Below are 27,629 nucleotides of genomic sequence, written 5' to 3' on the forward strand. Positions count from 1 at the left end.
GTTATCAACCTATATGGCACAATTTCAACAGTTTAAGTACAGGTAAACCCTTTCATAGAGTAATTTTAAATAATTTATAGTCATTCTCTGGACGATTTTATGTTGTGTTTAATTAAATGAGGTAGGAGGAGGCAATGAAAGACAACTAACTGAATAAATACTCACACAATCAGCCCCAGATTGTGCTAAAATAACCTAAACAAATGTCAGGAGGTATCTGGTTTCATCTGTAATATATTTGGAGAAGAGACACAGATAAGGGCTTCCAACAGAACAGGCTCCTCCCACCACCCACAGAAGCACCAAGAAATGTCACGAGGTAATAATTGCCATGGGGATGGCGGAGCCTGGCGGATCTGGGGGCGAGTTGACTGATGTCCATCGTTGGGGTGTGAGGATGGCCACGCTCCACCATGCACCATTTTAGAACACAGAAGCTGTGTCATTTTGTGAAATGTCGCAACATTTTTTTTTTACATGTGAGAAGCTGTGCGAGTCATGTAAACGTAAGGTACTGCAAAATTAACCTCAATTAACCCCCTTTTTTTTTTGGCCTGGTTCTAGAATACTGGCGCATTTCATTTAATATTAAACGGAATATTAAACTGAGTTAGACATTTGGAGCAGTAACAAAAATTATATTGTGTCGATAATTAATTTGATTATTTTCACTGTATAGGCAATACCTTTAAGAACCCCTTTTTCCATTAGTTGTCGACTGAAAAGATGTCATGTGACATTTGCAAGCTGAGCAGTGATTGATTAGTACCTACTTAATGGCAAAATGTGTTTTTAAAGGTGTTAATTATACATTTCAAAAGAATTGCATGAAAAGAAATGTCATCAAATTAAGTATAGACTAAATAGTCCGTGGACCGTCGGAAATTGTTGTCCTTTGATGACCCAGTAAAGGGGTGGGAGTCAAAGTTTTATTAAATATAATGGAAAAAATATATAAAATAATATAGAACAATTGGACAAAATACTGCGCAAAGGTTAAAAGTGAAAACAATTAAAAACTACAAAGAATGCAATATACCGGACTCATGGTCAAAATGTTGAGCAGGAAAAAGTATTGTGGGAAACCTCTGGTAACAATGTGGTCCGATCGCAAGGTTTTCATCAAAGAACACGTTTTGCAGGTTTACAAACGGTTACCATCATTACAAATCGGTTACAAATGTACCATATGCTTAGCTTAGTGCTTTGAATAATTCCTCAGACATTGACTGTGAGAGTCCTACTACTTATGAACAAATACATGTGTGGTCAAAGTGGAACATTTTTCATTTTTTTAATATTTTAAAATATATTTTAAAATATATTTTAAAATTTTATAATGGTGTATGTGTACCTTCTTCTATGATGTCTTTCTTTGTTTAATAATAATGGATGAAATGAAAATTAAAATGAGTTCTGTTTGTTTGATTGAACCCTCACAAAATGGACTCAACACATAAGTGTTCTTTTAAAAACATAGAAACTCTTTATTACAACCGTAGCGCTCAATCAATTTCTAACTGTGTATCTTCTACACACGTGCAAGCCATTCTTTCATTTTAAAGACAATATAAAAAAAAAATCCATATTGTAAACCCTCCATATCATTCCGAATTTTGTTTATACATAATAATTAAGCTCATTTCTGATTTGAGCTCTCTCACCCCAAAACGACAGAACATCCTAGTGACCCTGTATCCACGTTAGTAAAGCACCTGCTATTTTGATCATTTCTGCATGTAGTTATCATATTCAAGATTTGCCATGTACTATACTGTATATAAAACCTGATGAGGCAAGGGAAAGAAAGTAAATACATTTCCCGACTCACAAAAAGGCAGCGGCTGGTCAAAAACATTCCAGGCTCCTTGCAATCAATTTCAAAACATGTACTTAATACTCACATTTAAAAAAAAAAAAAAAAAAAAAAATCAAAGAGTTTGTGTAAAGCGGTGCGGTATACATAAAAACACACAAGTCTACCAAACACATAATTGACAAACATACTGATCAAACGCTAAGCATCAAGAGAGGATAGATTAACTTCCTCAACAAGCAAGATGAGTTCTAAAGTCAGCGCTTAGTCCATACACAACTGGCTCGCCGACAGGAAACAAACAAAAACAAGTAAACTCCATGAGAAGTGGGTTACACCAACACCATGCGTGTGCCAGGCTGATTTGAAGAATTTAGAGAGGCTTCGCGATTGATGAAAGCCCAACTGTCAAACACGTCAGCGAGAGAATAAAATACTACATTTGTACTACAAAGTGGAGTATTCATTTGTGATTTCCAAAGGCAGAAGATCACAGCAGAAAAAATGAGTCATCCATCCAGACAAAGCTGGTGATCAAAGGCAAACATCTCAGCTTGATATCTAGTTTGATACCAGCGTAAGGTGAGATAAATAAGATTTTCTCGATAAGATCATTCACTGTGCACGGCTGAAAGTTCAGCACCGATACAGCCTAATTATTTAAAATGAACCTTTTACAACTTTTAAATCAAGGCTAACTAATTTCTTGAAATATATTTTCACACAATTGAGATCAAAACCGATAAGGCAAAGGACGATAAAATCGAGACAATAACTGGCTACAACGCGTACACTTGCAAAAGATAAAGACCCTGTAAAGTGAATTCACAGATTTGTTTCGAAAGACGTTAAACATGTTTGAAGATCATTTTTGAAATGTGAAAAGCCCGAGAATTATGCATTAACTCATTCACTGACATTGACGACTATCGACGTCAGAGATCTATTTTAACTGGACAGCTAGAAAAAATGAAAAGTCCTTTTTAACTGGGCTGGCAGTGAGCTCACTCACTGCCAGCCCAGTTAAAAAGGACTTTTTAGGCTGTTTTTTTTATTTATTTATTATTTTTAAACACTTCTTCTCTTTGGACAGTCTGCTGGTTTGTCTACTTGGGAGTAGGGCTGCAACTGTCAATTCTTTTTGATATCCGGATATACTACAGAGTATTGGATGTAAATAAGAAATTGATTTTTTTCTCTTGGTGTAAAACAATTATAAACACAGAAGACCACACAACACGTTTCCACTAAATTAAGTGTGATCAACTATTATACATTTCTGATGATCAACATTCATCTTTTCTTAAATAAAACTGTGCTTAGCAGCGCACTACGTTCCTCTCTAGAAACATTCGATTTTAGACAAATTTCTCCCTCATAAATTTTGGTACGAGAGATTAATTTGCCAGCTGAAAGAGCACTTTTTTTTTTGCTAAAAAGTAATCAGAACGAACAGGAGCTCTTGTCAGGCTTTCAGCATCGAAGTGTGCTGAGTCGTTTATGTGTATCATACCAGCCAATGGGGAGCTCTCAAGCACTGCTAGCTAGCAGCTAGTTGATGCTAAAATCACCTATAACAGAGCCTGGTAAACACTGGCAACAGGAGTTATTATGTCACTGTTATTTCAGATATTTCAGGAAAATGCCGTTGTTTCTAAAGGGAGTATGGAGCAACAGTTGCAGTAGAAACACAAGTCATGGTTTTATCCCGCGACATGCTGCTAAGAACAACTTCAAAATAAAAGCATACCAAAGCCTTCATGTCTATATATTATTTGGTAAACTCATTTTTATTCAAAAGTTGGCCTTGTCACTGCGTTCCTGGCGTGTTTTACTGTCATGCAGAGTATTAAGTATTGTTACTGAGATTGACCGGAGATATTTTTTCTGCATCCACTCATTCCAGACCGACTTTACATTGTCTTGTGTCGGCCATGAGTGCGCACGTGTCATGGAGAGAAGGCAGAAGTGTGAGAAGAGAAAAGAAACAAATACATCCAACGTAACAGACAGCGTGTGGGCCATGCCATACTGAGCACTTTGGAGCGCCTTGCTGCCATGACCCACTTTTTCCAGGTCACAGTAGGGCTATTTGATTGACAGTTGACTGTCACTTTACAGGGACTTTGAGGAGAACTCATTTGTTTCAAAACATTTGCCTTTGCAAAGATAATGCTCAGTTTTGATTGACGCTTTTTGAGTGCTAGTGCTTTCGATACATATAATCTAATCCAACACAATGACAAAAAATTATTAACAAAAACCTTTGTTTCTATGAGATACAAATTCACCAATGTCCAACTCGAGCATGCCTAATTTTGAGGTGAAATAATTAATCAACAACTAATGATTATCAAATTCATCAATAAATATTTTTGATTATTGATTAATCATTCAGAGACCTAAGATTGTCCGATTGCTCGAAATTTCAGCCTCTCGACTGAAAATTTTTTCAGATAGTCATGTGTAAAAGCAAAGTGATTGTTGTTGTGATGTATCAACACAAAGAGATTTGTGTACTAATTTCATTTTCTGTTTGTTACGAACCAAACCAGTAACAAATCATGTAGATTTGTTTTCTGCCAGTCATCTGGAAAAAAAATGTCTTGCTTTTTTATTTAAAAGATAAAAATCAGAAATAAATAAAAAAAATCAACGATTTTTAAAACAATCCTTAGTTGCAGCCTGATGAGGCAAAACTCTTTGTGAAAATCAAAACTGGACATTACAATCGTTGTACGAATAGGCAGAACGTGAATCTTGTATTCGTGCTCATCTGAACATAATTTTGTGGCATTTTTACCATACAACAATTCAGTTATACCTGAAACCAGTGCCCATACTCCTCTTATTATCCCCTTACTGTTTCTTGATAAATTAGCAGTGGCAAACAGCAGATCATTAAGTTGATTAAATAAATCTATAATAGACAATAACAATAAACATATAAATACATAATAAACTCAGCCTGAGTCGTAAATTTCCAAATGCATTTAAATGCACCTCATGTGGTCAGCACTCCCGTTAGGAACTAGCAAATGTCGGTGAAATTAACATTTTTTTCTTCCTTTTTTTAGTCTTGTGGAGTAGTTGTAATAAGTTCCAGTATGCTAAAACTGAGAAGTGCTGATACACTGTACCGTTAATGATAAAGATGTAAAAAAAAAAAAAAAACAACAAAAAAGTCAAGTGTCTGAATCTATGTGGTTGTTTTTCGCTTGGTCAGTCTCAATAAACTCGTAGGTGTCCTCGGCAATTTGTCCAGGTATCCTAAAATCAACAGGCAGCGAATGTCCTGGCTCAGATGGTTGCGATTGAGTCGCAGGGCGGCAGGATTCCCCCTTGGGACTGGAGGTACTATGCGAGTTCTGAGGATCCAGGTTGCAGCCGGTGCCCTGAAGAAACTGGAGGAAATTTTCCTCGATGGAACCTTCGCGGCTGGGCAGCCTCTCCTCCACCTCAAACCCCGCTCGGCGAAACAGGCACGGCAGATGTTTGCCCAGCTCCTCCCGGATCTGCCTGTTGAGACAGCCGTAGAAGAAGGGGTTGGAGGTGAAGCAGAAGTAGCCGATCCAGGTGACCGCCTCCTCCAGAGACGCCAGAGCAGCCGGAGGGCTGGCAGCCAGTGCGGAATACAGGTGGAAAGAAAAGTAGGGCAACCAGCAACACAGAAATTGGCCGCCGACCGCCGCCAACACAGCTGCCGCCTTCCCTCCTCCGAAGGGCCGCGCCGGGGTCTCCCTCCCGGTCCCGGTCCCCGTCCCGGAGCTGGTAACCATCGTGGAGCGGCTACTGAGCGACTCGGATCTCTGGCGGCGAGGCGTGTCGGTCCAGGTGGGTAGTGGCCCGTGGTGCATCGCTGCGACCCGAGCCACTTTGAACATGTTGCAGTACACCACGAAAATGACCAGCAGCGGACACAGGAAGTAAAGCAGCGTGAAGAGGACCATGAAGGCCAGACGGTTGGATCCGCCCCCGGTCCAGTGCAGCGAGCAGCGCCTCTGACCCTGAGCGGGCGGAGACGGGACGCCCCCGCTTCCCCCGCTACCCTCCAGGAGGGGAGTCCTGGCACCCTGCAGGATCCAGGCAAGCAGCGGCAAAACGGACATGGCCAAAGCTTTGACCCAAATCCCCACCAGGACTGACGCTACCAGGCCCACGGTCATCTTCACCTCGTAGCGCATGGGGTGTATGATATAATAATAGCGCTCCACGTTGATGACCGAGATGGAGAGGATGGCGGCGCTGACCAGGAACACGCTGAGGAAGAGGTAACTCCGGCACAGGGCCTCCCCGAAGAAGGCTCGACTGGAGAGCATGCCGAGGGGCATCAGCACCAAGGCCGCCAGCAGGTCCACCAAGCATAGGTGGAAGACAAAGGCAAACTTGTGGAGCTGCGGGACTTTGGCGATGACCGCCATGACGGCCACGTTGCCCACCACAGCCAACAGATCCATGAGCAGCATGGCCGCCAGGGCTAGCCACTGGGACGGAGGCCAGCCCTCAGCCAGAGCTGAGGTAGACATGTTTGGCAGGTGGGAGGAGTTCCACGCTGGCTCCATTGGAGGGTGGGACGAGGCGGGCAGGCAGGGTCCCTCACTGGCCCATCACCCATCCTTCACAGCCAGGAAGTACGGCCAGAGGACAGAGACTGGGGAATTAGCGAGGGAGTGCCCTGTTGGACTTTTGATGCTGGTCCGATGGTCGGGGGAGGTTTTCAACAAGCTTTTTCATTTACAAAATCCTCCTCACTTTTGCTCGCAGTCACAAGCACCCCTGATGAAAGAGAACATAATAAACTGTGAGTTTACCCTGTTCACTCTCTCTGGGATCATCAAGTCAATCCTCATTTGAACTAACTATGACAAGAGAACTCATTTTAGCGACAGAATGGCAGAGAATGAATTACGCAATCCCGGTTGAATCACGCAACACCCGCATAGTCACCTTAAATGATCTTAGGTATTGCAGAAAAACAGCTATATTAGTGAGCCTCAGACAACAAATTGAAAATGCAGATACGGCAGTCTTATTAGATATGGTAACATGAGTTAAACAGTCGTTCGCCAAATGCACAGTTGGCTGAAGGCTGAAAACCACCGCTTTGAGCATATATTGTATCTGTAATTGGGTTGTACGAAACTCAATGTCGCTGCGTCAGGCCGACTCCATGGATCTCCAAAATCTTCACTTTCCAGGATCCCATAAAAACTGCAAACTAGTTCAACTATTAGCATTATGGCAAGTTTAGGTGCACAACGAAGTAAAAATCGAAGAACTTGTGGGGGTTTAGGTCCAATGATTGTTGAATTTAACTTAAAAAAATGCCCAATCTGACCTTTGATAAATGTAGAGTGGTATCCAATCTTTGTAAGAAAGAGCTTGCTTACTAGAGAAACAGCTCAAGTTTAGCCTACCACATAAATGCAAAGCACACAGCTGTGACTGCAGCCACCGCTAATGACACCAACAAAGATGCCTATGTATTGAGTCAAAACAAAGCTTTTTGGGACACTTCGCATGTGAGAAAGTCTGCGACAAACAGGACGTATGATGTTTTATTTTAATTTTATTTCTAATCGTTTAGCAGATTTCACGAGAAACGTGGCACTGTTCACCTTGGTGGTTGAAAATAAAGTGTGAAGCCAGCACTTGGGACCAGTCTTAAATACGACAGAAGGTAACAGAAGGTTAGAATTGCATCTTTAAGGAAAGTAAATTACTGAAGGCACTTTTTTTTGGTGAATATAAATTCATAAGGTCCTCTGGTTGAATGTTTTTGAAAGCTGAGAATTTCTTTTTATCTCTTATGACTCATGAAAACATTAGCACAGTCCAATGAGATCCAATGCAATTTTTTCACTAGTAGGATGCCTTATTTCTGTCGTACATATTCTCATTATAGTTTTCTAAGATAAGAACCAAAATATTAGTAACAGCTCAATGTTTACAGTGCACAAACAACTACAAACTACACCCAAAATAATAATTGTACTATACACTTAAATGATCCGTAATCAGAACTGAACATTTTCATGGTGGTAAAGGCAGGATCTTTTTCCTCCATCTAATGTATTGAATGGTATTAGATACAGTAGTGCCTAACGAAGTGTCTGGTTAGTGTGTACTTTGTATTCGAAGGACTTTCCATTGCATGCCCATACAGATCTGTCTACAAACAAAGTGAGTGCAAAGATGCATTTGGATTGACTGAAGTGGGATAAAGAAAAAAATTGGATGGTTTATGATTATACACTGGGAGTTAAATTATGAATTAATCCCTGAATGATTGCCCCCAGCAGCTCTATGTGTCTAAATCAAACAACAGGGAGCCCCAATTCAGTTTTACCCTCCTGCCAGGTTTAGTCATGTCTTACCTCCCACTCATTTGTATGTTAATCATTAATACATTACACCCACTGTGTAAAGCAATGCGTTATATCTGTCATCACACATTTAGTTGTTTCATTTGCCAGCACAATTTTAATAAAAGAATGGAAACAAACGAGAGTCGGGGTGTAAAGCAAATGGGGAGGAGGGAGGGGGGGGGGGGGGGCATAGAGCATGATGTACCTGAATGAGAATATGTCCTCACACTGCTGCTTTGGATTTGAAGGAAGAATATGTGTTGCATCTTCCACTCAAGTGGCGTCATGTACCTGCGATGACCGCGGCCCCTGTCGCTCGCCTTCTCGGCCCTTCATCTGTTTTGTGCATCCTGGTTTGACTACAGACGTGGTTCCATCCAGAAGATGCTGATGGGAATGTGTGCAAAGACACCAGGCAGGCAGCCCACTCTCTTTGCTCCCCCCTCCTCTCTCTTTGGAGGATATGTGTTGGGTCTTCACAGGGTCCTAAAGTCTGTCACGTTCGTGTTCAACGGTGAACAACAGAGTATTGTTATTACGTGTACATATAGTAACTACAGTACAAAACTTTGGTTCCAAATTAAAGTGTATACTGATGCACTAGCATTAATAGCAGGATATCCGTAAAAACCCCAATGTGTGTCAGTCAAATCCAAACATAGAAGGCAACAAGACAACACTGCCGTCATATAATTGAATGCAAACACAATGCTAATATATATACAAAGAGAGAGGTAATACAGTACATGGTATGTGTGTGTATGTATGTACAATTTTCTCACAATCCTCTCTCTTTATTCATTCACTGGTGATTTGACTGGTTTCATGGATTGGTGCGGCCTTCAGCACAAGATTTATTGAGAAGGTAAGGCAAGTGATGAGGCCGGCCTTCAGCCTCCATCATCCGAGCTTCTCAAAGTGGGGCTCCTGTTGCCAGGGTGATCCTTTTCATATACAGTCCATCTCATTGCTCTGTCTACAGCAGAGGGACAATGAACTCTGGCCCAATATTGATATAACTAAACTCCTACCAACTGCTTGTTTGTTTGTTTGTTTGTGTGTGTATATATATATATATATATATACATATATATATATATATATACACATATATATATATATTATATATATATACATATATATATATATATTATATATATATATATATATATATATATATATATATATATATATATATATATATATATACCAATTAATACTATGTAATAATATTATTCTGCAAGAAAAGCTGAATAGTTTACTCAACATCTAACTTTGTTTTATTGATTATTAACCCAACAATGAAACAGTCATGCAGTCTTGAATGGCCCCCCTACCTAAAAAAAATGGTTATTTTATGTTAAAACTCAGCTCGTGGATGGAGGTGGAGGATAGAACCACTGATTAATTGCATGCACGTTTAATTTGTCCAAGCATGTTGTGTGTGCCTGTGTGTCCAGCACGTGAGCCAGTGCGAGGCGCGCACTGTTGACTCATGACAAAAATAGCAGATTCCTCACCCGCCTGGCAGCACCTATCATTGCCACCACAAATACAATGGTTTCCGCGGCAACCGTGAAAATAGACTCCACGTTCACACTCAGAAATAGCAAAATGACGCCGCTCGAAGCCCAAAGTGCCGCCGCTGCCAATCACAACGTGCAGCATCGTTATCAGCTGCACTCACGCGTGAGCTCATACCATTGCATTTTTATCCAAACGGATTTATTGACGCCTACACAAACAAAAAGCCAGCACCGGCGCGGAAAAGGTGCCCCGAGTGGAATAATATTGACCTGCTTATTGTTTGATAAGCAGGGGGCATGTCACATGTTAAAGTATGTTAGAATGTAAAAATGTGTTGGTGTGAAGTTCCCGGGGATAAAGAGTAGACGGTGAATGTTGCCTTGGAGACTCCAGCTTGTAGGTTTGTAATGCAGCAAAATTCACTGAAACAAGAAATGATAGACTCGGTTCATGCGCCCATTAATGTCATGACTTCGTCACACTAGAATCGCGTGATGATTATGTTTTATTTAATTTTTGAAGTTGCCGTTTTGTAAAATAGAAGACTTGCAAAACTAACAAGTTACAACAATGAACAATGGCAAAAAAGGTCTTTATAAATCTGTGGTGAGTTTGAGGGATTCCCAAAAATTGCCACAAGAGGGCAGTGTTTGCTGTGTATTGCGCATAAAGCACTGGGTAGAAATATCGGTACCAAAAAAACTCATATTGAATAAAAAGAATGAATCCCCAATGTACCAAACGTAATTTATATGCACATATTACACAATGGAAAGTATTCAAATATCCTGTTACGGCCCCTTTAAGACAATATGTTTAGTTTTCTATTTCCATTCATCCATTTCCTATTGACGCTTATTCTCATTAGGGTCGCAGGCTTGCTGGTGCCAATCCCAGCAATTTTAGGGCAGCAGACATGGGACACCCTGGACTGGTTGTCAGACTATCACAGGGCACACAAAGACAAACAACCATTCACACTCACAATCACACCGAAGGGCAATTTGGCGTGTCCAATACACCTATCATGCATGTTATTTTGGAAAGTGGGAGGAAATTAGAGGAACCAACGCAGGCACGGGGAGAATGCAAACCCCACAGAGAAAGGCTTGAGCTGAAGTCGAATTCATCACCTCTGTATGTGCTGACCTTGCCACCGCGTCTTAAATAATGTAACCAAAATTTTAGAACCAGTCTTATGCAATTTAACCTATGAAATACAACAATACTAATAAACATACACAATAGGGTGACTCAATCGACAAGTCAAAGACAAAAAGGCGATGGACAAAAGTAGAGATTTTCCAAGTTGTGAAAGCTTCTTCCTGAGAGAAGCCTTGACAACACAACCTCATTTGATATTACCTTAACCCACATGAACCAGCTGGTCTATAATTCAGAGAAGAGCATAAATCGCCTGACAGCGTAATGTCCTTCTGCAAGGCCGCTGACTAAATCGACTGAAGTATGCAGTAGAACACGCTATGGTCTGTGCTCAAATCACAACTATAGATATGAAATGAAAGGATAACTATGCACAAACAAACATCAGTCACTGTTTCACATAAAAACATGGTTTAGCAACGAGTGAGATTAAGTTTTAATATGAGTGTGGAGCTATAATCACTTTCCTGTATAGAGACAACCATAATGCCTTCCATGGGCATTGCAAAAATGATCGATGCCCTGATGCTAAATACATTACGCTGTTAATGGTAGGTGGGGCGGGCGCACACTTGAGTCCATTTGCAACATAACACCTACTGCATGGTTATGGTTGAGACTCTGGATGTAGTCATGCTCAACAAATGGGGATGCAATTAATGTTAATGTGGGTGCAGAGTTAGTCACATTTCCATCTCGCAGAGAACTCTATCAGAGGTTGTAAGTGGGCTAAATTGAACATACATACATACATACATACATACATACATACATACATATACATATATATATATATATATATATATATATATATATATATATATATATATATATATATATATATATATATATATATATATATATATATATATATATATATATATATATACTAAATTTCTGTTATTTTTTGGTCCTTAAAACGTCAGAAAAATGGACAAAAATGTTGAAAATCTTTTTTTTTTCCAAAGTAAAAGCAAATGTTTTATTTTGATTCAAGACAAAGATCATTAGTCTGCTTAAATGGAGGACTATACAAGTAGGAGACTATAAAAATAGGAGAATATATGGACACTTTTAAATGAAGCAAGTTCTCAAACAAAATAATTCAGTTGTCTGTCATGTTGAGCAAAGAAAGCTTTATGCTGAATATGTGTCGCGTTAAGTTTGCCTAAATATGCTAACGTTCTCTAACTGTGTGAAAGACAACATGATCTTTTAATTTAAAGATCCTCGTACTATATTTTGCAGTGTGTCCAACACTGTCATGATGAGACTTCCCTCCATTCTAATTACCGTGAGGCTTCAGAGGTTGGCTGTCATTCAAGCGGCTGTCACATTAACAAGCACTCAGTCTCTCACTGGCAACACATTCAAATACCTCCCAGGTGCGCCTACAGCTGCCTTTTGATTTCAACCTTGGTATTGATGACATAGCACACTAACAAGCTGAGCAGCATTTCAATGTCACATCAGTTTTGTATAAGATGCTGAGGTAGTAACACCTGTCAAGGTCGTGTATTCAGACCAGCACAATTTAATGAGCTATAATGGAAACGCTCGATCCAAGTAATCTGCATCCACGGTTCAAACAACTGGGTGACAACTAACCTAAATTGGGTGACATGGCTAACCCAACGTTGGGTTCGAAGGGAGCAGAGCCTATACTCTGCATGGTTAATACACAACACAAAAGGTGCTGATATTGCACCATGCACAAACCTGTTTACTTGATTCTAGTGTCACCCTACATGACTCTAACCCAGTGCAAGACTCCTGTCACATCCGTCCAGTTTTTATAGCCTCATTAGGGTCATGGATGAGCTGGAGCCTATCCAAATCCATAGAGAAAGTAGCCAAGAAACCCCATGCAAATTCTCACAGGAATTCCAGGGTCCAGATTAGAACCCGCATCTTTTAATTGTGAGGCAGACATGCAAACCATTAAACCACAATGCAGACATTTTCAATATGCCTCCTTTAAAACAAGCTATTTCCCGCATTTACATTCTGCAAACTCATAGCTCTGCCGCACACAGCTGCATGCACATCACGTCCAGCGTACGCACACGCACACACTTGGCCTGTCCTTCACCACAGGAACGAGCTGGACCAAACGACAGGGCTTCATCATTACGCTGACATCATTGCCGGCAACGTAACGGCAGCGCAAGGCGATTTAGGCCTCCCCATACCCCGCACTTTTTAATGCTTTCTAGAAAACTGTGCACAAGCACACACATTTCTCCCTCTTGCAAAGCTGACGCATACTGAAAAAAAAAGAAAAATAGAGCACTGGGGGTCCTCAGTTCGGAGTCCCGTTTTTACAGTGTCATAACCGGTAGTAATGTAGTAGTAAAGTAATGTAAATTTGCCACCCATAATCAACATTTCCCTGCGAGAGATTTTTCTATGCTATTCGGCTATACTATAACAAAACGTTTTGGTATAAAATGTTCCCCTATATTAAAAAAAAAAGGATTTTTGAGGGGAGATTATGCATGTATTGAATGTCTATCAGAATTTGGGGGAAAATAATTTTCTGTGTTGCTATGTTTTTCACAATGCATTGCAATAGGAGGGACTTATACACAAATTATGGCTATTCATGGCCCAGGTTGGTCCTAATGATCAATGGTCGACTGTTACTCACTGTTTAATTTACCTGAGAAGAGTCAATATGGAGAGAACCGATACATATTTTTCTTTCCCCACTTTAATCACTGGTTGTTTGTAACAACAACTTAGTAAATTGTTAGGGGAGGGGGGGGGGGTTATAGTGTAGTGCAAGAGAGAATTTTAACAAAGAAAGAAGCAACTTCATTTGGGCTTGTTTTAAAGTCCCGGGTAATGATCGAGGCTAAGTACGCTTAACTGCTGTGTACAACAAATATGTTGTTTAAAGTTTCATCTGTTTGAACTGTTAAAGTTTAATCTGTTTCAATTTTAAACAGATTGGATAGATTGCCCCATTCGAATTGGTGATTTTTTTTAAATAATTAAAGAAAAACTCTCTCTTTAGAGATTGGCTGAAAACCTTGATGAATTAAAGTCTAGTGTGATTTTTAATTTTTCTCAAGTCGAGAATCGGCATTAATTCCATCACTGCTTTCATAATGAGCCATAAAACCAAGTGTTTGGTTGTTTTTTTTTGGTCATAAATATTGACCACAAAAAGCACCTCAGTTGCGTACCATTTGTAACCGCGAACAAGAACCGGTTTATTTTATTTATTTATAGCCATTTGAACCCCAAATCAATTAGTAGTTCGACTGCGGCATGGCTGCGAAGTGCACTGCATGAACGTGCTGTGGTGGGGAGAGGTGAAGAGAGAGAACGCAAGCAAGAATTGAGCGATGACGTGACACCCATTGCATCAACTTGTATCACATGGTGCCTTGGCTCTTGTGCGATCAAGACTGCGGACAGGCTGCCGCGCGGTGCTACTCGCTGTTTTGTGATGTGCTCGCTGCAAGGGGGCAGAAAGAGAGCAACGGGTCGATCCGGTACAGGAGCGACTCGCCGGAGATTGGACGCAAGACTGACAAAGGAGCCTTGACTTTTTTTTTTGGTCTGCTTGCTGCAAGGAAACAACACATGGTAAATCCCACGCCGGTCGAACACATTTTTCATTTTTTTTCCTAGTCAAAAAGGACGGGATGACAGAAGTGAACATAAGAATTTGTTTTTTTTCAATGCTGTTTTTTTTTTTTTTTTGTCGAGTCCCCAGAACTTTTGGGCTTTTACCTGCAATGCAACGCACACCAGATTTTGCTGCAAAGCTGACTGCAATCATTGTACATTGTGCGTGTTATCTCCTATGAGGGCATGAGATTATGAAATCACTGCAGCAATTGTGATTAATAGAAGATAAAAGACGGGTTTCATTGCTATTTGTATAGGACAGGTTGGAATTTTCGTGCATTTTTTAAAAGGTTCAAAACAAGGTCCCAGTAAGATAACGTCAACAAACAAGGGGGTGCTGGGGTACTTGTAGAATGTTCTGGCTTAAGTGGTGAACTCTTAGTTAACAGTTCAGATTCAAAGTCATTGAGGGATACTAAACTTATTTAGCCATTTTAAGCATTCAAAAGTTAATATTTTGGGTGTAGTTAATACGAAAACAAAATGTATTTTTCATGTATATGTCATACCTTTAAAAACACATTTCGACACTTGCTGTCAACTGAAAATAACATCACATGAGGCCAAGGCTTAAGTAACAACTAATCAAGGCTCAGTACGCAAACGTAACATGACCAAACCCAGAAAACAGGTGAGCTGTGACTGGTCGTTTCCATGAGCACATGTGATGACATTTCCAGTCGACAGCAGGAGGAAAATCTGTTTTTAAAGGTAATAACTGTTAATGAAAAAAACAATCACAGTCATCAAATAAATTTCAGACAAAATAATAACTTTTTACTTATTATTTCCTGAGAATGTTGTACATTTATTAACATTAGCTATATGTCTTCACATAAATCAGTATTAACTTATTCATTTTTCAGATCGTTCTTTATTATTTGAAACAGAATCAATCAATCAATAAATATCGGAAATAAGCACCTGGAATTAAATGTCTGGACTACGCATAGACGTAAAAGTACGTCTTTGGGATTGAATGAATTACTAATACCATTAATGTGCTCATTTGTTTGGAAGCACCTAGTGTATGCTGCACTTTTCCTCCAATATCAGCCGGGATACACTTACATTCACCTTTGACCTCGTTGAGGTCATGTATAAAAGAAAATGGATGAACAAGGGAACAGAACAAAATAGACTAAAATACAATTATGGTGAGCATTCAGAATTTTGAGAGAATTCCAAACAGCCAGTCCATTCCAGGCCAATGCGGATGCCTTATAATTCAGGACCCATCAGTAAATAATCAATTCTATCCACAGGTCCATGATTCTCCTTCACTGTGAAGACTGCTGACATAATGTGGAGATCGTACATACCTCATCAGACGGCGGTGAGGAGGAGCATCATTTTCCTGGTTGGAGCTTTGCTTTTGTCGTTGCATGCCAGTGGACAATTGATCGGAGGTCCACTGGACTGCCAAAAGACATGTGTGTGTGCCAGCAACATCATCAGCTGTTCCAACGGGAGTCTCAGCAACCCTCCCACCCCTCTTCCCAAATACACGTCGGTGTTGGACTTGAGCTTCAACTCCATCGGCAGACTGCGAGCCGAGTGGACGCCCGTCATGCTGGGCCGTCTCCATACGCTAGTGCTCAGCCACAACGGGCTGTCCTTCCTGTCCTCTGAGGCGTTTGTGTACGTGACGAAGCTGCGTTACCTGGACTTGTCTTCCAACCAGCTCCGCCAGTTGGATGAGTACATGTTTGAACCTCTGGAAAACTTGGAAGTGCTGCTGCTTTACAAGAACAGCATTTCGCAGATCGATCGCTCGGCCGCTTTCTCGGGTCTGGTCAACCTGCAGAAACTCTACCTGAGCCAGAATCTGATCTCGCGTTTCCCCTTGGAGCTGGTGAAGGAGCGGAGCCGCATCGAGACCCTCACGCTGCTGGACGTCTCCTCCAATCGGATCAAAGCGTTGACATTCCATGAGCTTCAAGCTCTGCCGGCGTGGATCAAAAACGGCCTGTACTTTCACAACAACTCCCTTCCGTGCAGCTGCGATCTTTATGACGTGGTTGCACTGTGGTACCTCAAAGATCTCAACTCTGTCGTGGACTTTAAGGATGAGCATACCTGCATCCTTGCGGGTCAGCCCAGAAGAAAAGTGCTCACGCTTGAACTAGACAAAGCTTATCTGAACTGCAGCGCGGCCAAAATACTGGACCGCCAAGCTTATCTGGAACAGTTTGTAGTGCTGGACTGTGACACCAAGCAGAGAGACGTTGTGAAGAACTGGGTCCTGCCTGGAAACGTCCCGGTGTCTTCGGCAAACAAAAGCACGGTGATTCTTCCGGACGGAAACCTTCAACTCGGACCTTTGAAGGAAGACGACTCGGGTGTGTACACGTGCTACGCCACCGGAGGCACCCTCAATGAAACCCTCTACATCACCGTGGTGGTCTTTAACACCACCAGCAACGCCAGCTTGGAAAACCTGAAGACTGCCTATACCACCCTCATAGCGTGCCTGATAAGCATAGTGATGGTGTTCATCTACCTCTACCTCACGCCTTGCCGCTGCGCCTGTTGTCCAGGTCACAACCTGGAAAAGAACGACCCAATGGGCAGCCGCCGCTCCTCCACCGTCAGCATCGCCCAAACCCACGAAGAGACAGGATCGGAAAGAGGCAACGAGGGCGGCAAAGACTTCCCGTACGACGCCAAGGACCCGTTGGAGCAGAACGGAAGATTGAACCCAAAAGGTGACGATTGGAAGGTGGGAAGCAAGAAGAGAAAGACATCTGCCACCTCTGTGAGCTCAGACACGCCCATGATGGTGTAAACGTTTCTTAGGAAAGAGAGGCTGCAAAACCACTGTGCATGCATGAACCCAAATGACCCAACAAGGACATACTTTGACTTCCTCAGTTTGTTGGTAGAGTGATGTCTCTGTATATTCCAGGCAACGTGAACATGCTTCTAAGCCACACTGAGCTGTTAATGGCATCCAGGAAGTGTTCTTTGCTCAGGGGACACAAATGAGTGGATTTGAAAGGTTCTGCGCATTAATGCCCTACCCTGAGTAAACCAGACAGCCACAATAACATTAGTGCGGTCACCACACAAGCAGCCTCGGTCACATCGCTCACTGATACAGCAGAAGCAATCACAAAATAGATGAGTAAAACCTGACACAAATCCTGTCTGTCCTGTTTATCAATATACTGTACTTTGATTCTTCAAAGTAGGCACTTTTTGCCCAGATAACATTTTGCACATCTTTTTCCCCCCAACCAGCGTTATGATGTGAATGATGCTTTATGAACTGGAATAACGTTCAGATCATAGTTTTGCATTTTTAAGAATTATTAGCACGTATTCCCTGATTTCTTAATGCGTTTGAGAACATTTGAATTTGTTACAGCACCTTTGAAGTTAGATGCATAGAATGAATAAGGTCTCATAACGTTCCACATCATATGCCAGAAAAAAGTTGTAGCATAAATTGATCTTTTATTAATTTGCCTTACTTGCACTTGCCATTAGAACCACAATGAAAAGCAAAAGTTATATACCATGACAAACTATAGAGAGCTGATAATAGTTGGGGTTGGTTTGATACTATTTTTTCTCATCCGATACCAGTGCAGTTTTTGAGAATCATCTGATACCGAACCTATATCATCCTTTTTTTTTTTCACTCTAAGATTTGTTCATAGATCTGTGGGTGTAATTTGCTTGACACAGACATGTAAAAACTTCAGGTTCACTGAGGAACATATGATGATGTAATTTAGGTTTATGGATTGGATAAAACTAGTTCTGATCGAAACGGTCTGAAAATGAGCCGGGCATTTCGACCAGGATCTGACTCGATACTGTTCCAGTAGATTGTATCGGACCATCCCTAATAATAGTGGATGCTCATTTCAAGACTTTTGAGTTCAGATTTATTTCTTTTCATAATGTCATTACAACTTGATTGTCATAATAATGAACTTTTTTTTTCAGTGTGGCCCTAATACTCCTTTGTAGCATTTCAACACTCATGGTGCTTATTTTTAAAACTGGGTTGAACTCTCAGACACCATCAATGTCTAAGCACTAAGAAGAGGATGGTGATTATGCTTCAATACTCATTATGTAGCAACCTTTTATTAAAGGTCTAAATAAATCTACTGAATGTATGTTGTGTGGGGATTACATGTATATTTTATGTGACAAATACGTCAATATTACAAGCCAAAACACAACACGAGTACTGTAAATAACCGATACCGAGGATCTGTACTCCAAACCTGAAAATACCTTGTTTTACTATAGCCGTGAAACGCTATACGCTAAGAAAGATGACATCATCAGCTCAATTTAATGCTGATTTAATGCCTGCAATATTATGCGACCTTGTGGCTAAGGCTAGAGGTTCTATGGCGGCTCGTATAAATAGAAGCAGTGACAGGGGGCAGGCTTGGCAAGGAGCACATAGAATATTTAAGAGGTCACTGGCAATATTCCTGTCGAAGAGCTCCACACTGTGTTTTATCTAGGGAACATTATTGCCTTTCACTCCCACTGATCACTTCAAACCCACTCCACTGTTCATTATCCTCGATGCATTACAGCGGTGGTAACACCGTGTAGGATGTTGAAAAATACTCCAAGCATGAAATGTCTCTGCTTTTGTTGCCTTTTAATGTTAATGTCGTCAAGTCTACCAATGTAAGACCGCAGTTATGTTAACGGATGTTTGTCTCTTTGCATATATGTCTTGTTTCAATTACCGGTACTGTATTTACTTTATATGAACAAGGTGTCTTTGTTTAGCTCAAGACTCGACTTAGAAACGTGGTTCCTACTCTTACCATACTGAACTTACTCAAATAAATCCTGAAAAACCATAACATTGCCATTGAGCGTCTGAATTCAATAAACCAAGATATGTTGGACAAGTATAGGACAGTGCGTGGAATGCCATTTTGTGTTGCAGCATGACTTGGCCTCACTATGCAAGTTACAGTCATGCATCATAGGGTGAGTCTTATGTGGGAAACACACACACTTTAGAGGCCACTTTAATGTCCTCTGACCTCTAAAGACAAAAATAGTGGGACATCTGGTGGCACAGGAATTGATGAAAATGGAGAAAAATCTTCTTACTGCCTTTGCATCTGTGAGGTATCTGAGAGGTTTTAGGACTGTTAATGTTAACAAATAATATTTCAGCTCAAACAACCACTTATACCCTTCGATGTAATCGATACGACACAAATTCCCAGCCTTCTTCACCATCTCTTCTTGACTTACTCTTTGCTAGTCATCTGGGCCATCTCAATGTGGTCCACCTTACACTGATCAAAACTTCTTTTGCTTGTTAATTTCTTGGCCCACACCGGAAATCATGTTATGTTTTTGTTCAAAAACACATTTTGTGACACTAGTCCGGAAATTTTCCTGACACACCTTATAAACTGGAACAATTCAGTTTCCCCCCCTTTTTTTTTTTAACCAGGTGTGTGTTTATGTCCCAACTGGAACATTCTGCAGACTCATGTTGACACACTTGCAGAGTTCAAATCAAAACAAAACAAAAAGTGTCATGTTGGACAGCAGAGCTGACCTGACGCGTGTGTAGATCAGCCTTCAATCTGCTAAGTGGCGTGGACGCTTACTGGTTCATGTTACTATATTACACTACTCCAGACTGTCTTGATTACTTGAGAGTGAAACAGGAGAGCAAGCAGATGGCTGGAGTGCAAAATGCTCAGTTTAAGTATCCCTCTGTTCATTTTCTACTGTGTATGCAGCCTTATTTGAACCGTAAATCGCCGGATCTTACATCTATACATCTTCGCACCATCAAACCGTCACATTATAAACGTGACTGTGTGGCAAATTGTTAGTGGTCATCCCCGTGTGTGAAACCTCAGCAGCTGCTGGATTAATGATTGAAGCAGCCTGTGTCTTGCTGCATTCTAATGTTACCATGTTTACCCAAAGGGGAGTACACAGTCACTGTTTGCACCACAGTCGACAATGTGAAAAGGACAAGGCACCTCGTTCACATTAAAGTCACTAGCATTTTGTTTCAATTGAAATAATGATTCAGATCTATCAAAAATGAGGACCCTCACAGGTCATACATTATAGAGTATGAAGTCTCAAATCGGCATCTGGTCTCATTAAATGATCTAGGCTTAGTTCTTTTTGAGTCTTGAATTTTAAATAAGATGACTCATCTTTTCCTCTAAACCCCTCCCGAGACTCTCGCATGAAAGGTGTCCTCAATGGTATATGAAACGTTCGAGTGATTTTGCTGTCATCTAGTGGCGAACATATTAAGTGCAGCTAAAGTCTACATCTGGGAGTTTTAGGGATTCAAATGATTTTTTTGGAATTAGTGCATTAATTCGGACATTTCAGCGACGTTTTCAATTCACAGTGTTCAGCAGAGTGCGAGGTTGAAGTGCTTAATACCACGAAGATGAATCATAAACATTTTCAGATTTTGTCTCTTCTTACGCAACCTAAAAAGGAGTTTGTTTGGACTGGAGACAATCAGTGGAGTTGGAACAAAAACACAGCGCTCAGATTAAGGTCAGCAAAAATCATTGCGGGCTATTTTGTCACGTGATCAAATACGTTTAAAAAAGTTTTGGGAGGAAAAAAAAGGGCTAGGCTAATGTGATTTTTCTGCAACAACTGACTTTATTTAACAAATGAAAAGCACAACTGAGAACAGAAATACAAATGCAACCGTTTTTTTCATCCACCCATCCACTCACCTCTTTTCTAGAGGCGCTTATCCTCACAAGGGTCGCGGGCTTACTGGTGCCTATCCCAGCTCACTCCGGGCAGTAGGGAGGGAACGCCCTGAACTGCCAGTCAATTGCAGGGCGCAACCGGAATTTATACACTTTTAAGTTGTACTCACCAGCGCATGGCCACAGCGTCATCACAGTTGACTAAAACACATTTGCTGTCACATTTTCATGATGTGATCACCTGCAACACTCACAAACACAACTACGCCCACCGAAATAACATGTTCAAACAATTGATAGCCATACACAGGTCCAGATCAATAAAAATACATGCTTTACTCTGAGGATTCAAGTGCACATGGCGACCTAATTAGACTCAAAAAATGAGCTATCTCAGGCACTTCTAATATGTTAGTGTCTGCATGAGAAAGCAAATAACTTTTAAAAAGAAATCAAGTGCTTGGCAAACTTTACAACAGGCAGCGTGGCAATTAGTTTTAAAGCATGGCTTACAGATGACCTCTGGTTACATTTGTTTTTAACTAAAAAAAAAAACCTAATACAGTACAATATAAGTGTAACGAATCTCAGGCACAGGTATACACAACTCTCAACTTCACTTACCTTAAGCGGACTGCTGATGTCATCTCATCTGCTATCATCATCTGTTTTGCTATCACACAACACTGGAAAGGGAAGAAGACAACAACAAAAAAGTTCAACACTCAAGTGACTGGCTTACCTCCACTAAGAAATTCCTTCAGATCGCCAAGGCTCTTCTGTGGCTGATAAAGTGTCAACTGTGGAGAGGAGAAAGCATTTCAACTTTACAAAAATAGCGATTCATTCTGGTAGTCCCTCGAACATTCACTATAGTGCATGCTAAACGATCAAATACAAACTTTTTAAAAATAGCATCTTCTACCAATAGATATTTCTACATGTTATGTTTCATAGGTTTTATTTACTTTTTAAATATCTGACACACATGAGGCCTGGTTAATTTACCGTTTACGCCATTCACCCTTGGCAATTTTAATAAAAGTGTGCATTTTCAAAATAGGCCTTTCTACACCATGTTTTGGTCGTCTTCAAGGGACAGGAGAAAACTAAATTAGGAACTGCAGCACTTTTAAATATGTCATACAATTTACCACTTGAACTTTAGCATTTTATACGTTTGATTAAACGAGGCTGCGTCAGAAATTAGATGTCTGTTTTTGTTTCCTGCTGTTTACAAATGTTAATTATCAGGATGCAACTTTTCTCACGTTTTATGCAGGTTTAGTACCAGCGATTATCAAAGTGCATTGTCCCTTTCAAATACGCAAAATGAAACGCATTCACTAACGCTCGAGTGTTTATACAAAGTATTTATGTAACCTAATTGTAGTCTAACTGTATTTCATTCAAACGGGATACGAGAAAATTTCGCCACATACAATGAGGCTCAATGACACCACCGCAAACTACAGCCAGGTGAACAAAGACATTGTGAAATGGCTATCAAAGCAAACACTGAGCATTATTTAATTCATAAGGACTGTTTTTTTTTTTTTTGTGAATCTCCTGAGTACCCAATTTAACTACTAGTGACTGTTAAGAAGTAAGATACCAGCATAATAGCCTAGTTTACAACTTTGTAAATTTGTCAATCATCACAGACAATTCAGAAAGACTAAAGTGGAGCAAGTGACTTCCTTAAAAAAAAAACTCACAAAAAATGATGCTAATAGCCTAATAATGCTGAGTGTATGCATTTTTACCTCTGTAAAGAAGCAGACGTGCCCAAATGACAGCATCGGGAATTCTTGAGTCGCTGCGAGTCAGTCTGGTCCCATGTGATGAAGATGAGGACTATGAATGTCTGACATCCTGATCTTGAATCGTCGTCAATGCCATTGGGATATTTTGTAACAAGAATATTATGTAACTCATCACCTCGGTAATAAAGATAAAGGTCTCATATGCATTGCTGCTTTCGATCCATTCCAGTTAATGTCAGATAAAGGCGACGCTGCTCTCTGGTGTAGACAAGATGCATGTGTCAAGTGTCACACCAGGTTCTTCATGCGAGAGTGCAAACAACGCTAACAAACATGCCTCCGTGCGGACGGAAACCGCAGCAGCGGTCCAGACGAGACCCGAGGCCGACAACAGGCCGTGCAGATGGACTGGAAAGCACATTGCAAAAGAGGTCAATCAATCGTAATCGACGCACTGAATCGAGTGCTTCTTTTTCCTGGGAACTCAACGCTTCCTCTCCTGGTTGCTGGGACGCTTCCCACTGTCAAAGGCCCGTGTGAGACTTTCGAGCCGGATCGACAAATCCGAGAACAGAAAAGGTCACAAAGGTAGTCTTTCCTTGAGGTTCCCACGAATGAGCAAATTTATTGAGACACAATCTGCGAAGTGCACTTTGTTTACTTCCCATGAGCACGGCCGCTCTCCGTGTGCGTGTCCAGATATCCTGAGTACACGGCACACATGCGTTCCATTTGAAAACAATAAAAGTTGACATGGCGAGAAACAATGACAAGTCCCATCTGGAGTGAGGAGAGCTGAGCGCGTCTTCCCCCTTCTGATCTAGACTCATCAAAGGAGTCTGATCCAGGTAACAAGCAACATTGTTTCAATCACACTCCAGATGTGTGTTTTTTTTTTTCTTTTTTCCTTGGGATCCAATACAGTCTGGTGTTGGTTACCACCCCCCCCAAAAAGGACAATCTGGCATTATTGGATTGATTCTGTCATGTGTTTCTAGGTAGTTTTAGCCCAACAAATGAAAAGGTTTTCTGACAAAGTGCAAAACTAAAAACAAAACGTTCACACTATTCACTGTTGATTTACAGTGTAAAATGTTGACTCTTAGGGTTGACATTAAGAAAGTAAATTATTAGATGAGGCAGTTCACAAATATGCTATGACACAATTTCTAGCAAAAAAAGAAAAACAAGTTGAAGCATTCCTGCAAATTTCTACTCGGGATTGGCTACTTGTCACACTATCACTGTGACGTGTCTCTAGCAAAGGCATTCAAATTTAACACTATTATGTATGGTCACATTTTTGTGGGGGTCCATATATCAGCTTGACTTAAAAAAATATGATTAAGACTTTCTCTGTAGGACTCAACCCCCCAAAGCTCTGCGCTTAAATTAGATTAATCACAAAGTCAGAAGGAGCAATTTCTGTATCCTTTTAAAGAAGAAATTATTTCAAATCAGTGACTTGAAGTTGTTAAATGGAAAGTCAAGTCAAAATTTTCATTGCATTTTTTAAATATGAATTAGGACACAAGATCCACCACAAAAACATCACAATTGTTCGGTAGTGAAGTAAGGACCAATCACGGCTAAGTTTGGGAATGCCAGTACCTCTCGCATAAAAATACATATGCTGCTTAATTGATGTTCAACAAATACACTATTAATCTGAATCTCATGTTTATCCTTATTGTAAAGAAATATTTGGACTTGACTTCCCCTGGATTAAAAATTAAGAGTGAAACACTTTAGGCAACCTCTTCTACAAAGCACACGACATACACAGTTTATGAAGCTCTAGCTGTTGTTTTTTTCCCCCCCCTCATGATGCTCCTCTAATAATGACCATGACCATGTAGTCATCATCTGATTTAGCAAAAGCTTTTGCAGACTCATCCATAAACTGCATTGAGAACTCACATGGCGGGAAAGCGTGGAGCACACCGCTGTGCTCCTTGTCACGGGCGCCCCCGACAGGGAGGCTGACGATGCCGGCCGCCTCCTTCTGCTTCAGGTAGGACACCAGGTTTTTCAGCGGCCGCTCCGTCGAGTCTTTGCCGTCCGGAGCCGCGCCGTCCTCGGGTTTGTCGGGCATGGCGAGCAGGACCGAGTGGCCGCTCGGGCCGGCGGCTTTGATGCGGCGGGAGACCTCTTCCAGCTTGGGCCGGTCCATTCGCAGGCGCTGACTGATCTTCAGTTGAGAGGCCTGGGTGCCGCCGGGGCCTCCCTGGAGCAGCTTGGAGACCATCACCGCATCGCCGTCCAGAAGGTGCAGCGCAGTGGGGAAGCTGCTGTTCTTCAGGAGGAGGACACCTCGCCACACCTGACTCAGCTTCTGGTTGGACGGACGCTCCAAGATGTCCTCCTTTCCCGCCGGACTGTTTGGTTTGTCACCGGGTTTGCGTTTGCGCTCCTTGTCAGAGCATGAGGTAACAGCGGGCGGACTGAGAGTTCTTCTTCTTCGGTCCTGACTGTTTGGGCGACCTCGAGTCGGGGAGACTCGACCAGAACGAGGCAAGTGCTCGCCGTCGCTATCGCCGCCACCATCTGCGGGGCTGCCGGCGCGCGGCGCGCCGTTGTTGCCCGGAGAGCGATCGGGACGCCACCCGTGCTCCAAGTGACGTCTGCGGCGGCTCACGTCTCCTCTTTGCAACTCCCACTCACGGTCCACTGGCCAGTGCTCACGGGAATGTCTCTCCAGGTGAGTCACGGGCGGGAAACTCGACCCTCGCATCCTTTCGTGGGCGCCCGCGCCCGACCAGTCGGCGGGTGAGGAAAGATCCCGGTCCCGGAAGCGGGGCGCCGGCAGCAGCGGCGATCGCTCTCTCAACGAGTCTGTGAAGCGGTGATCGAACGGCGGCGGGACCAAGTCGAAGCGTGGGAGCGGCAGAGGGAGCTGACTGTACTGCTGTTGCTGCTTGTAATGGTGCTCAGTGTCTGCAAAGTCCACTCGGAGCCTTCTATCGGGACCACCAAGGGGGAAGCCTCGCATGTGCGAGCACGCGGCCTGCGCCGCGTCCAGGCTCTCGTACTGAATGTACGCCCACGCCTCGCCTTTTCTGTAGTCGATAGTCCTGATGGTTCCAAAGCGGTCAAACTCTTTTGCCAAGGTGGCGAGGGAGACCCACGAACCGAGGCCTCCCACCCACAGTCTGGTGGTGGGCGTCGGTTTGCCATATCCGATTTTGACCTGGTTGTGACCCAGCACCTTCCCCGACATGGCGACTTTAGCTCGGTGGGCCATGTCGAGATTCTCAAACTTGACAAATCCAAAATTGCTGTTCTGTCCGCGCGCCGCACGTTTGATGTCCACTTCGGTTATAACGCCGAAACGGTCGAACGCTCGCCGCAGGTCGCTTTCAGTCAGGCCAACGTCCAGGTTGCCGAGAAACAACGTCCTGTTTGCCCTCTGCTCGCCATCGGACAAATTGTCATTGTGGAATTCTGGAAGGAATGCGGCGTGATTCCTGCCGTCGTATAGGGAGTAATATGCATCTCTTTCGACATCCGTGAGGTGAGGCAGGGGGGGAGGAGGGAGGGGGCCCAGCGCCATTTGCTGTAACCGGAAGTCTCTGTAGCCCAAACCAGAGGGGGAGAGCTGTCTCTGAGGGGGCACGTGTCTGTGCCCCGGTGCGAAATTGTCTTTGGAAAGCGGGGAGCGGCTCCTGCGACGGTTCATGTACACCGCCTCGACTTTGAGAGGCCGATCGAAGAGCACCAGTCGTCCGCGAGCGTGCTTGGCTGCCCGGGCGTCCTCGGGCTTCCGGAAGTTGACGAACGCCACCCTCTCGTCGTTTTCCCGACTCATTTTCACACTCACGTTTCCAAATCGCTTAAACTCGTGGAAGAGTCCGTCTTCGATATCTTCGTCGGTGAGCTGCGAGCCCAGCTCGCTAATTTTAAGAGTCTTGTACTCACTTTCCGGGGATCGCGGGTCGCTGCGTGACGCGAGGACGGGGCCACCGTGGGTTCCAGGTGGAGCTCCGTAGTCGTAGCCATTGCCGGTCCGAATGTCCGAATAACTGTCTCTTTTGTCACCGGGTAAGCTTCTCCGGGAGGAGGCGCCGACGGGGACGTAGCTGTTGCCGTTGTTGCTGGCGACGCTCAGCAGCTCTCCGGCCCTCCTGCTAGCAAGGCTTCCTCTTCGCTCTTTGCCATCGTCAGGCACCCGTGAGCGTTTCCTCACCGGCGAGCGGTCTTTCTCCTTCATTTCCAAACGCCAGTATACACAAGGTGAAACACAAAATGGCGTCTTACTAACAGAAATCCAACGAAACTTTTACAACTTGAAACTAGGCCGAAGGAGACTCCTCACTCGAGATACGCGAGCGCCATGTTGGAATACTCTTCCAATGTACCGGAAGTCACGCCTTTGTGTCTGTCGAGCTTTCTGATTGGCTTGGTGGGGACGTCGCTCAAAGCAAGAGGAAGTGCGTCAGCCTATCACAAACAAGGGTGCGGCTGCGACTTCGCCCCGAAAGGATATTTGAAAATTGCACAAAGATAACGATTGTGACACGAGGCAAACGTTACGACTTTTCTTTGTTACGGTTCAAGGAATTCAAATAAATATTTAGCAGCAAGCATCAGCCGCAGAGCGACATTTATTTTCCTTACTGGCTCTCGCGCTTTGTTAAAA

The 27,629-nt window shown here is 42.4% G+C and overlaps 2 protein-coding genes and 1 pseudogene across 4 annotated transcripts; 1 reads left to right on the forward strand and 2 right to left on the reverse strand.

The window, feature by feature from the left end:
- Positions 1–2,859: 2,859 nt before the first annotated feature.
- Positions 2,860–8,512, reverse strand: LOC148418818 (G protein-coupled receptor 61-like). 2 transcript variants are annotated; one of them, XM_088423706.1, is made up of 3 exons: positions 8,390–8,512; positions 5,477–6,592; positions 2,860–5,263 (listed from the first exon to the last, which is right to left on the reverse strand). In XM_088423706.1, the coding sequence occupies exons 2-3, from the start codon at positions 6,376–6,378 to the stop codon at positions 5,002–5,004; spliced, it is 1,164 nt and encodes a 387-aa protein (XP_088279832.1). In that variant the 5' UTR covers positions 6,379–6,592; positions 8,390–8,512; the 3' UTR covers positions 2,860–5,001. The 2 variants fall into 2 exon arrangements, with proteins under 2 accessions (XP_088279832.1, XP_088279831.1); XM_088423705.1 differs by having other exon boundaries at positions 2,860–6,592.
- Positions 8,513–14,278: 5,766 nt separating this feature from the next.
- On the forward strand, positions 14,279–19,409 carry LOC148418819 (amphoterin-induced protein 1-like). Its single transcript, XM_088422444.1, has 2 exons — positions 14,279–14,472; positions 15,783–19,409. Exon 2 carries the CDS (start codon positions 15,821–15,823, stop codon positions 17,303–17,305), a length of 1,485 nt encoding a protein of 494 aa, XP_088278570.1. The 5' UTR covers positions 14,279–14,472; positions 15,783–15,820; the 3' UTR covers positions 17,306–19,409.
- Positions 19,410–21,145: 1,736 nt separating this feature from the next.
- On the reverse strand, positions 21,146–27,335 carry LOC148418820 (RNA-binding protein 15 pseudogene; annotated as a pseudogene). Its single transcript, XR_015866687.1, has 2 exons — positions 22,991–27,335; positions 21,146–22,024 (listed from the first exon to the last, which is right to left on the reverse strand). The product of XR_015866687.1 is annotated as an RNA-binding protein 15 pseudogene (transcript).
- Positions 27,336–27,629: the final 294 nt, after the last annotated feature.

This window comes from Hippichthys cyanospilos, chromosome 9 (genome assembly GCF_059441005.1).
Source record: "Hippichthys cyanospilos isolate Australia breed blue-spotted pipefish chromosome 9, RoL_Hcya_1.0, whole genome shotgun sequence".
NCBI classification, from domain to species: Eukaryota; Metazoa; Chordata; class Actinopteri; order Syngnathiformes; family Syngnathidae; genus Hippichthys; species Hippichthys cyanospilos.